This window comes from Ceratotherium simum, chromosome 25 (genome assembly GCF_057802395.1).
Source record: "Ceratotherium simum simum isolate JZ-2026a chromosome 25, ASM5780239v1, whole genome shotgun sequence".
Lineage (NCBI taxonomy): Eukaryota > Metazoa > Chordata > Mammalia > Perissodactyla > Rhinocerotidae > Ceratotherium > Ceratotherium simum.
In genome coordinates this window covers 18,860,264-18,872,646 of record NC_141924.1, presented here as the reverse complement: position 1 = coordinate 18,872,646, position 12,383 = coordinate 18,860,264, and the positions used below count along the sequence as shown (strand labels likewise).

Sequence of the window (12,383 nt, the reverse complement as noted above, 5' to 3'; positions counted from 1 at the left end):
GGTTTTCTCTATGTGCTTTACATATAGCACATAATGGTTAGAAGCACAGACGCTGGGGCCGGACTGTGATTTGAATCCTGATTTGCTGCTTAACAGGTTGCCAGCCTTTCTGTGCTTCATTTCCTCAGGCATAAAATGGCATAACAGTATATAGTTCATAGATTGTTTGAGGATTAATTTGTGTAAAGCACTTTATGTATTAAGAAACAGTAACTGCTATAAATATTAGCTCTTATGATTACTCTCAGGGGCAGAAATGTACTCGGCATATAACTGTTAGCGTGGAAAACTTTGAAGATAGCCTGTATTTGGACTCTGAGGGGGGGGGTCTCATAAAAACTATTCGTGGGGCCTGCCCAGTGGCGTAGTGGTTAGGTTCGCACACTCCGCTTTGGTGGCCTGGGGTTTGCGGGTTCGAGTCCTGGGTGTGGACCTACACCCTGCTTATCAAGCCATGCTGTGGCAGGCATCCCACATAAAGTAGAGAAAGATGGGCACAGATATTAGCTCAGGGCCAATCTTACTCAGCAAAAAGAGGACTGGCAACAGATGTTAGCTCAGAGCTAATCTTCCTCACCAAAAAAAAACCCCACAAAACACTATTCCTTTTTAAATGGCTCAGCTAGGTGTAGACAATGTAAGACAGGTCCTGCTCTTCTCGCAAGAAGGTAGTCTGACAGGTGGCTAAACAACGAAAGACAATGCTTGGAAATGAAAATTGGTGAGGAGAGCTGGCTAATAAGGTCCTATTTACCACCCTCCCACCTTTCATTCAGATGGCACTGGTTAACTTTTCAGAGTGCTTTCATACGTATTAATACACATTTCAGTAAGTTGAGTGAAAGGGCAAATCACCCACTGTTTCTAAATTTAAAAATTATTTTATTTAAAAATATGTAACATGCAAAATGGTATAGATATGTATGTACTACTTAGAGAATAAAAATAGAAGACTTGGGTAGCCACCATGTCGGTGAAGAGCCTATTCCCACTGCCTTAGATGCTCCCATCGTTCCTCCTCAGACCTCAGCTCCCTTTTCCACCCCAGAGGAAACCATGATGCAGAATTTTGGTGGTAACCATTCCTTTTCTCTAGTGTTAGAACCTATCTGTATTTTTATAATGCTATGATATTGTTTTGCATGTTTTTTAAAGTTAATATAAATGGACTCTTACTGTATGCTTGTATGACTTAATTCAGTACTTTTGAAATTCATTCATGTTGATGTATATAGCTATAGTTTAGTTTTACTTCTCTAGTATTACTTTGGTACGTGAATACACAGGTATTTTATCTGTTGATGACACTTGGGATATTTCCAAATTTGGGATACTGTGAACAGTGCTGCTATAATCGTTACTGTGCATGTCTCTGGGTATGTGTGTTGAGTTTCCCCTGGGTGTGGGAATTCACAAGTGACTCTGCTAGGTGGTAGGGACAGGTGCACTCGCAAGTTCACTAGACAGAGGCCAGACTGTTCCCCCTCCTAGCAGTGGACCCGATTCTTCACTCCATCCCTACCAACAGTCTGGTGAATACATATCTCGGTGTGGTTTTAATTTGCTTTTCCTTGATTATTATACAAGATTGAATATATTTCTGTTTAAGAGCTCTTTTTATTTTTTAGTTGGTGAAATGTCTTCATGACTTTTTCTATTTTTTTTCAATTTATCTTTTTCTTACTAATTGTGGGAACATTTTATATATTCTGGATACTAATTTTTTGTTGGTCATGTGTGCTTGCTAATATGCTCAGTTAATTTTGTGTTTTCATCCTCTCGTGTTTTTTTGAAGTTAGTTTCAGTGTGTTGGTTTTCAGTCGTTTGTTTTTATGATTTGCATGCTTTGTGGCTTAGTTAAGCCATAGATTCTTAATAACATTTTTAATTTAAAAAAAAATTGATTTCAGTTTCCAACAATATTGTTCATGACTTGAGATTCTTCCACTCCCACCCTCAACAATTGTAAGCAAGAAAAAGAAATGCAGGGGACTGTGGCTCCTACAGACTGTCAGAGAACTTACTGATCTAATGATATATAAATTTCTAAGGCACTAGTTAACATTCAAATAGTAATTTTATGGTGCACAGTCTCATACTGGCTTAGAACAGCTCACTATGTCTCTGATGGTATACCTATTATAGAGTGGATTCCTCACATGGACCCTATTACAGTAACCTAATTTAGGGTTGCAAAAGTTGTTTTATTAATTCACCATTTTAAAAGCAAGCCCTTTTAAAAACTTGGCATTGAGATCACATCATTCAACTCATGCTGAATAGAGGTATTTTTTGATAGTATATCCTCTGCTGTGATTTCATTATGCCCTAGTGTTTTGGAAATTAACTGTTAAGGCAACATAACTGACTTTAAGGATGTTCTAGAAAATAACCACAGAAAGCAAAAGAAACAGAATGATAGTTTTTATTTGCTAGCATTTTGCTAGGTTAATTTATTACAAAGACAATGATACTGTGTTGAACTCGGTTGTAATTAAACATACTGTACCAATTCAAGATCATTATACTTATTCCATGGGTAGAACGGGATGGTGGAGTGGGCTGGGATGCCAAGAACCAGATGTGCCAGGGTGGAAATAGGAACTTTATACCAAGCCCTGTGACCAGCTGTGCTTCAAGTGAGTTTTAAAATTGGTCCCTTCCTTGAGGAGGGTCTGGCTCAGAGAAACAGGAGTTGGTAGAGTTGCCCCCATCCATGGTGATCCCCCACTAAAAACAGTATTATCCAGAGGACCGTGAACTTATGAATGCTGGTTCATTAAGATTCCAACATAAAATTAAACATCTTTTGTGGTATTCCTCTGCTAGTCTTTTTATTGCATGATGTCTGGAACACTTATCAAAACTAGACCTGCATTTCTGCTAGTGCTCAAGCCTCAAAGCTGGGCTCATCACCTACTGCACAAATTAATGCTAGTAGGTCCAGTTATGAAATAACCTTGATTATAAATACACAATTTTCAGAATGACAGGCACTTAAAGCTTAAGTAAAATACAAAAATAGATTATATTAATAGGAAATATTTAGTGTTTATCAAATTATAAATCTAGGCTTTTGCCATTTTTAAAAAAGGATACTGGACACTGAAGAGATGACATTCAAATAAAGTGAACAATGCATTTTTTCATAATTTTCATTCTGAATGCTGAACAATGCAATCTAAGAGAAGGACTTACCACAAAGCACCTAAAATAACATTTGTAGATGGGTAGGAATGTTGTCAATTTCTTACTGTTTCCCTCCCAAGTCTCAGTATCAAGGCATGGAGGGTACATTCCACAAGCGACTGTCAGCATTCTGAAACCAGGTCGTGTGCCTGCATGTCAGAGAAGTTGAAAACCCTTAAGGAGGTAGCTCTCCTCCTGGGTGCTCCAACCCCAAAGGGGCAAGAAAGTTATGCTTCAGATTCCGCGCCTCTATTTTCACTTGCACTTCCGTCAGTGTCATCTGGTTGATCGTTTAATAGGACATATTTTCCATCATTGGTTAGTGGTATGGAGAGCATTAATTGAGCCAGTGCTTCTGGATCCTGAAAGTTATGGGAGTTTAAGGAGAAAAGAAAACGCTTAAAATGCACTTAAAACCCCTTTGGCGTGGCTTTCATTATATTCTGTAATCTAGCTTCATTCCTTCTGACTCTTTGTCTCTGTGTGTCTTCAGGTGGGTCTCCTTGTTTCCCTGAAAAAACTCAATTGCATTACTTCTTCTGTTATCTAGGCCAAGGTTTTCCTCAGCCAAACTATCATTTTACATAGCCAAATCATAATCATCTTCCCAGAAAGAGTCCAGAGAGGAACTTCCTTCACAACGCCTTTGTCTTCTATGTCTTTAAACTCCTTTCTTTTCTCTCTCTCAGTCTATACCAAGAGTTGGCAAACTATGGCCATTTGGCTCACGACTTGTTTCTGTAAATAGTTTTATTGGAACACACCCATGCCCGTTCATTTACACACAGTATATGTAATGTCTATGGCTGCTTTTGTGTTATAACACCAGAGTTTGAGTAGTTGCAACAGAGATGGTAAGCCTAAAAGGTTTACTTTCTGGCCCTTCACAGAAAAAGTTTGCCAGGTCCTGATCTGTATCCTCACTGCCTGCCATTATTTCATGTATGTCTGTCTTAGTCCTTGGTCCTCCTGCCCTCTCCGACAGACTAGAACTGCACTAATATGGAACCCACTAGCTACATGTTACATTTAGATTAAAATGAAATTAAATAAAATTTAAAAATCCAGTTCCTCAGTCACTAGCCACATTCAATCTGCATGTTAAACAGTGCAGACATAGATCATTTCCATTACTACAGAAAGTTCTACTGGACAGTGTTGAACTAGAAGCCCCTTGGGGCAGGAACTATGTCTGTCTTGCTCACTGCTATAACCCCAGGGTTTTTCTTTTTCTTTTTTCTCCCCAGAGTTTTTCTTATATAAAGTTGGCTCTCAAAAATGTGTTCAGTGAATGAAAGATTGTAAGCTGCTGTAAGACGGAGGTCTGCGAGTCTTCACTTCTAGTAAGTTTCCAGGTGACGTCTGTCACTGCTGCTGGGCCTGGAACCACTCTGAGGAGCAAGGCCTTAGAGCACATGGGAGATACTTAAGTTTGTACCATGTTAGACTGAAAGAAAGGAAACGTAGCCAACAGCAACAGCAGGCAAAGAATTGATCAAGTAGGAGCTGCACAGAGACAGTTATTAAGAAGCAGTGACTGGAACTAGCTGATCAAAACTGTCTGGCGGCTAGAATGCTTGAAAGGAAATCCTAAACTTGGCCACACTGCCTAGGGAGCATCATTTCTCTTTTCGAGAGAAATCTTAGTAAGTGTATAGATATCTTTTGAGTAGTCGTTGAACCAGCACTGAAATGCATCTTACCTTCTGAACCTCAATGATTTCTTTTCCCAAATTAATAGCATAACATATCTGCAAAAGACAAGAAAAGTAGTGTTTGGCAAAGGTAGAAAAGGGATAAAGAATTTTAGGAAAAATGTGACTGTGGAAGTACAGTGAGGTCACTGTCTGCTCACATCAACATGGGGACAGGGGACCTGGCTGTAGAAGACTCATCACATGGGGCTCTGAACATTAGCATCCATCTGTCCAGGTCTCCTGTTGCCAGTTTGTGTGTCATAAAAGATATCCAGGTGAGTGAAAACTGAACTTACTCCAGTGTTTAAAATTCTTAACAGGATACTTTTTTCCTTTCTCTCAACTATATTTAGCCACTACATGTTCATACACACAGTGGCAAACAGGTACTTTCTGAAAGAAGGGTTGATTAATTTTGATTAATTCTAGGTAGTGAATGCTGTCCAAGCTTTTCATACGAAATGATCACCTCAGATGGTTTACTCTCTGAGACTAGATTTTCTCCATTGTAACTTTTGCTTTAATTTTTTTAAAAAGAATAAATCTGAGGGGAACTGCTTTTAATGTTTCCTGATATCTCTACTAAACAATTATATCTCACCATTAAAGTTCTTCTGATCTATTCTGGTTGACAGGGAAATTTTACTCCAGTCAGTTTTCTTTCAGTGGGGCCTTCCCAAGAGGTGGTATTATCTAAACTCCTTGATGGGGACATGCAGAATAGTCAACTAAATTCCAGGGGGATGGTGTAAAAAACTCCTTTAAATACCTTCGTTTGGACTCAGATATTATGGAATCTTAAGATGAAAAAAATAGCAAGACCTTTTCGCCTTCTGAGTTGCTTTCAAAAACGTATGTGCTCAGGGACTCTCCGCCTGTGGATTCGGGCATGCGGACCACAAAACCAACCAGTCTCTTGTTTTCTTGATGAGCAGCAAACTGGGTGACACTGGTAAGTTCAAACTGGGAAAAAATAGGAATAGACTGAATATCACACAACAAACTGGAATTAAAAATCAGACAAAGTCATTCCCCATGGAAAAAGGAAAAAGTGCACTATTAGTTACCAAATCATGGCAAATAAAATTTATAAAGTGCTTACTTGGCGTTTAAGGTGGCTACAAAGGTGAATTAAGGAGGAATCACTAAAATAGCATGCACGAGTGTACTTACGTTGGCCCTTGTTACTTGAGTCTGGGGATCTATCAACCTGAAATTTGAAGAGATTCATTATGTCACAAATGTTGGCTAAACTTATACTCTTAGAAGAGTTTGTGGAAGTTCAGAATGAAGTCACACAAATACCCTCCAAATATGAAAATATAAGGCCTCACTGAGGCGAGAACTCCATGTGACCATCCAAAGGGAGGACGTGCCATGGTTTCTGCCTTTGTTGAACCTGTGTAGTTAAAGCTCAGGGTATCTTTAATGGAAGATTATAGCAACTAGAGAACTAATTTCACAATATTTTAGTGCTAATCCAGAAAGGCAGCATTATAATTCTCAATAGTTGTGCTGTATCATACGGATGGATCCTATTCTGTACAGCCGCCTTCTCAACAAACATTTATTGACTACTGTTTTCCTGAAGTGCGAGGTCAACTGATTCTTCTGAGTTTAGCAAATTTTTTTTCTTTTAAATATGGGGTAGGGGTGGGAGCATAGTGAAGGGATTTTAACAAAACTATATCAGTTTGGGTGCAGGAGGAGTATTCTTTAACTTTAAGAAGGTATTCTAGATATATTCTTTAACAATATTTTAAGCATCATCTAATAATCACGATGTACCTGGGGAAATAAACTACATTAGAGAATTTGTTGCTATCTTAGATATAAATGTCTACTTTCTAACACCTGGTATTTTATGTAAATTATTATAGATTTGCTGTAAGTTTCATAGATGAAAGGAAAAAATCTATTCTCTGTAAAAAAAAAAAAAATTATAATTCCATTTATATTAAATGTCCAGAATAGGCTAATCTGTAGAGACAGCAAAATTAGTGGTTAGTGGCTGCCTAGGGCTGGGTGGGTTGCAAGGAAAAAGGGAATGACTGCTAATGGGTATGGGTTTTCTTGGGGAGGGGGGGTGATGAAAATCTTCTAAAACTGTTTGTAGTGATGGTTACACAACTCTGAATATATTAAAAACACTTTAAATGGGTGAATTGTATCATATGTAAGTTACATCTCAATAAAGCTGCTACCTAAAAATATGGTTACAATTTGAAATACGTGCAATTATACTTACTAAAGCATGGGATTTATAATCCGAGGGCTCAAGACTGAATTCTAACCTGGCTACTCACTTTATGATCTTGTTATGTGTAACTCACCCTGACTTCTCTCAACTGCTTCGTCGGTAAAACGGATAAGAAACGCCACTTCAAAGAGATGGTTAAGACAATGAGGAGATGTGTATGGACTTTTAAGTTAACTACAAAGCTAAATAAATGTTATTTTTATTTATATCCCTATTAATAGTGGGTATGAATTTAATGATTTTTAAAAGATACATCAGTTTCCCTCAAGTTGGGATAATTTTTTTGTTTTGTAAAAATTTTCTATATATGAAAACTTAAAACATGCATATCATATTTTGTGAGTAATTTTTAAAAGTCTGCTGTCTAAATCAGATAACCTGGATTTGCCTCTTAAGATCTGATTTTCTGTGTGACTTCTAAATAGTCTCAAAACCTACGAATTCCACTATGGGTGTGTAGGAGTGTGTGTGTGTGTACTGTGGTGAAATACACCTAACATAAAATTGATCATTACTGACATTTAGTACATTCACAACATTGTACAACTGTCACCACTATCTAGTGACAGAATATCTTCATCATCTCAAAAGGAAACTCCACACCCATTAAGCAGTCACTCCCCATTCCTCCTTCCTCTTAGCTTTCGGCAACCACTAATCTGGTTTCTATCTCTACGGATTTGCCTATTCTGGATATTTCATATAAATGATCATACAATATGTGATATGTCTCTGCTGTCAGCATTATGTTTTCAAAGTTCGTCCATGTTGTAGCATGTACTTCATTCCTTTTTAAGGCTGAATAATATTCCATTGTATGGATAATACCACATTTGCTGATGGATATCTGGATTGTTTCCACCTTTTAGCAATTGTGAATAGTACTGTCATGAATGTTGGGGTAAAGTTTTTGTTTGAACACTTGTTTTCAATTCTTTTGGGTATCCACTGAGGAGTGGAATTCTATGTTTAACTTACAGAGGAACTGCCAAAGTATTTCTCACAGTGGCTGGCTGAACCATTTTACATTCCCACTAGCAATGGGTTCCATCCAATTTCTTCACATTCTTGCTAACACTTGTTATTTTCCTTGAAAAAAAAATTATGGCCATCCTAGTGGGTGTGAAGTGGTATCTCACTGTGGATTTGATTTGCATTTCCCTAATGACATTGAGCATCTTTTCAGTGCTTGTTGGCCATTTGTATATCTTTGGAGAAATGTCTATTCAAGTCCTTCATCCATTTTTTTATTGTTTTTTTTTTTTTGGTCTTGTTGCTGATTTGTAAGAGTTCTTTATATATTCTGGATACTACACCTTTATTAGATATATAATTTACAAGTATTTTCTTCCATTCTCTGGGTTGTCTTTGCACTTTTTTTGATAGCATTCTTTGATGCACTACAGTTTTTCAGTGCTTTTACATGTATTTACTCTCATCTTTTTGGTGGAGATTATAAGAACAATGAGCCAACGGCTATAAAAGGTCCAGGACATATTTGGAGAAAAGCTTTAAATAAATATAAGGTTTTATTGGTAAGAATCCAATTCTCAGTATAAGGTTTATAAAGAAATGAAATATCTGATTTGAATGAATGGAATAAACTGTATTCTGATTTTTGCTCAAGTCTTAGTTAACGAAGCTAACATTTATCAAATACTTTCTATATGCCAGTCATGGTTGTGAATATTTTACATGTATTAACTCATTTATTCCTCATGACAACACTATGGGGTGTGCATACAGTTATTTTCATTTTATAGCTGAAGAAACCAAGGCACAGCTTGCCCAAGGTCATACAACTAGTAAATGCCAAAGCCAGGAATAAACCTAGACATTTTGGCTCTAAAGCAGTGCTGCTGTCCCACAGAAATATAATGGAAGCCTCATACATAATTTAAATTTTTCTAGCAGCCACATTAAAAAAAATTGAAAAGCAACAGGTGAAATTAATTTAATATACTTTAATCTAGTAGATCTAAAATATTACGGGCTAGACATGTTATTAAATATAAAAATTAATGAGATATTTTGCATTCTTTTTGGGGGGGTAGTACAAGATCTTACAAATTTGGTGTTTTTCTTGTACTTAAAACACATCTCACTTCAGCCTAGTTATGTTTCAAGTGCTACATGTGGCTACAGACAGTGCAACTCTTAATAAGGCATGGGCTACCCATGGCTTAATAGTCATTCGCCATCACTCATGTAGATCATATTACCTGAAACCCCAAATCACGTAGTTAACATTGCTTGGCTTCTTTAATTTTGACCCCAACAGATACTAATCAGATTTTCCCCCTGTTGGTCTCGTTATCTCAAGCAGGTTTATGTTCTGTTGTCACAACACTCTCAGAAATGAAAAACAAAAAACCTTCTGTTTTCAAGCTCTGAGATAAAGAGAGTAACCCTAGAATGGTGGCGTCTTTATGAACAATAGTATTCATTCACTACTAAATTTCTAAAGATATCAGTTCTTGTCTTGAAGGGAGCATCTTCTATCCAATACTTCTTATAAAATCAAAATGTAAAAAGGAGTAGGGCACAGACACTCTAATCAGACAAATATTCTAGCATGAACATTCTTAAAAGGGAAATCAGATGAAGCTGTAAAAAAGTCTGACATGATGTAATCTGTGCAGAAACAGAAGTATAATATTGTACACCTGAAATTTATACGTTATAAACCAATGTTACTGCAATAAAAAAAAAAAGAAAGTCTGAAAATGAAACAGTCTACCTCAGAGTTTGACTGGTGACCATCAGATGGGATTCTGTCATACGGAAGATGTTATGAATAGCCCGAGCAGCCAACACTTGTCTCATGGCTTCGTAAATCACTTCAGCAGTGTTGTCTGTCTTAACTGCCATTGATCCCAAAAACCGAACTATAAACATCTGTTGCAAAAGAGAATCTGCAAGAGAGCATTTTATGCTCAGGATCACATTCACTTCCTGCCTGCTGGTGATCTGCACACCAGGATCAGATGTGCTGGTCTGAGAACAGGCTGAAGACCTCAGGTTTGGTTTGCTCTCTATGGAGGGCTTTCTACCATTATTTCTCAAAACTGCTTTTACAAACCCCAAAGTGCCAAAGCTCTGAATCTCCTCTTGTCTATATTTGGTCTGTCTGGAACTACCTCATTTGACTAGAAAAGCCCCTCTTCATTTATAAAATGAAACAGCGGTACCAGAGGAACATCCTTCTAGCCTAAAACTCTGGGTGACTTCATGTAGGTGGCAGTGTATGCATCTTATCTTTTCTCTGAAAATAAGAGCTTTTCCACTAGACAATAGAAAATTCATTACCTTGGCCCACTGACAAAGTCTTGTTTTAGAAGAAAATTTATTTGAAGAAAGTAAGACCTGATGTTGGGTCTCATTCAATTCATATACTTCATTTATTACTGAAGGGCAGTGATGATATTCCATAAACTAATGGAGGTCTTAAACTAAAATAAGTTAATTTTATTATTTAATTCTAATGAATTTCCAGTATTGGCTTCTTGATAATGGCACACAACCTGACAAAACTGAGTAACAGCAACCGTAACTGGAAGATCATGAAGGTTTAAAGGTCTTTTTTTTTTTTTTCTATAAGAACAACAATTCACTTATGCACCATTTTACACTAAGAAGCCTACTTTTTCCTCATTTGCCCTCCCTATTAGTATCCTTGTCCCTAAGAATAACTTGAGGGTTAAAGAATTCATTAGGAAAATTAACTGATACTATACGTGGTTACTCCCATATGAAGACAGTTTTTACAAGTTTGAAAGTTGATTGTGTAGACTGTTTACAAACAGTGTGGTCATATGAAGTCAGCTAGATACAAGTGGAGAGTCAGATTTGAGGCATGGCCTATTAACATCGTATTTTTTTTTTTTTTTGCCTAAAGCTGTAAGGAGTGCCAATTCTTATGTTCTACTTTTAAATTTAAATAAGTGGCATTTCATTCTGATGATCCTCTCAGGCTCCAGTCATGAAGCTGTGTTAAAATGACGTCTTGCCAGCACTTCTAGCTACTAAATTGCCTTGGCTGGGAACTCAAGTACTGCTCTATGGAGTAGTAGGTTCTGGTCTGCTCTACTGAGTATGTGCTTATGTATGATGATAATAAACATTAAAAATCTGAATATGAACAAATTAAATACCATTTATTCATGTCATCTTCAGATTCAAGAATGAGTTTTTATTTATGCCTTTGGTTTTCTAGAATGAGATAGCATATTTATGACTCACCCAGACTGTATTTTAATGTGACCATTTTATCCTCTTTGAGTTTGTTTTGTACTAATTTGATACCAGATTTAGATGTGGCACCATTTCTACACAGGAGCTACAAAAAGGGTATGAATGTGACTAATGGTACAACAGTTGTAGAAGATCTGTCAGTTTCCCCTCAGTTTTTATCCAAGACTTGCTCTAACTGCACATGTCCTAACGAGTTCCCACAGAAAACAACAAATCTGTGGGTCATAATTTCAATTCAAATTTCAAGTCATAGATCTCTAAAACATAATTTCACATCTTATTCAAAGGCTCTGGTCACTTGTGTGCGGGAAAGAAGAAGCACACCAAACTAGCCTCTTACCTTCTGCTTCTGGAAATGTCTCATCCTCAGTTTCACCAAAAGGGTTGATACGCCTAGAGGAACAACCACTGTCAAACAATCTTGAAAGTTTCAGCTAAAAGGCACTTAACACTTCAACTCTAAATCAGAATGGCAACAGTCTTGGAAGGTGGGTGGGGACACAAAAGATGTCAAATTTATTTTCATTTGTCCCAGAGGTAACCTCCCTTAGCCCATACCTGCTCCCTCTGTTCTGATCAAGGAATTCTGTAGCAGGAAGTACAATATCAAATTGAATAGGTGTTCCAGGTGCAATTAGTTGTTCAGGTTCAGGTATATTAACTGTTGCTTTGGGAACAATCTTGTCATTTTCCATCTCTGAATTTTTCAGGTTTTGGCTGGAGTCCAAAATAGGAGAGGAAAAAAAAAATCAAACAAATCCCTCTTAACCTATGCCTTAAAATCAAATGAATACATGTTGAATGCTGATGTGATGGACAAGGAAGAAAATTTCAATCAATCCTTCAACCCATTCTACAAATAAATCTTTGAAAAATGTCATTCACGTCCTTGGGTAAAATCCTTCAGATCTCCCCACTACCTGTAGTTAGCTCTGCTGCACAGCCTTCTGCATTGTGTTAGACTATTTATTATAGTATCTACT

At 37.2% G+C, this 12,383-nt stretch overlaps 2 protein-coding genes across 5 annotated transcripts in view; one reads left to right on the top strand and one right to left on the bottom strand.

The window, feature by feature from the left end:
• WASHC4 (WASH complex subunit 4) overlaps nt 1-12,280 on the top strand; it is a 70,066-nt gene extending 57,786 nt beyond the window's left edge. Inside the window, exons 34-35 of one of the 3 annotated variants that reach the window (XR_015556368.1) lie at nt 11,688-11,888; nt 12,111-12,280. The gene's annotated coding sequence lies outside the window, so the exon portion shown is untranslated. Of the gene's footprint in view, nt 1-11,687 lie in introns of all 3 variants that reach the window. The other 2 variants (XM_087449004.1, XM_087449003.1) reach the window with 2 other exon arrangements.
• APPL2 (adaptor protein, phosphotyrosine interacting with PH domain and leucine zipper 2) overlaps nt 2,407-12,383 on the bottom strand; it is a 51,854-nt gene continuing 41,877 nt past the window's right edge. Inside the window, exons 15-21 of one of the 2 annotated variants that reach the window (XM_004418055.3) lie at nt 11,959-12,117; nt 11,741-11,793; nt 9,887-10,061; nt 6,060-6,096; nt 5,709-5,849; nt 4,893-4,940; nt 2,407-3,551 (exon numbers count right to left, since the gene is read on the bottom strand). In XM_004418055.3, the coding sequence (XP_004418112.1) occupies nt 3,417-3,551; nt 4,893-4,940; nt 5,709-5,849; nt 6,060-6,096; nt 9,887-10,061; nt 11,741-11,793; nt 11,959-12,117 (748 nt within the window). In that variant the 3' untranslated portion in view covers nt 2,407-3,416. The other variant, XM_087449007.1, reaches the window with a different exon arrangement.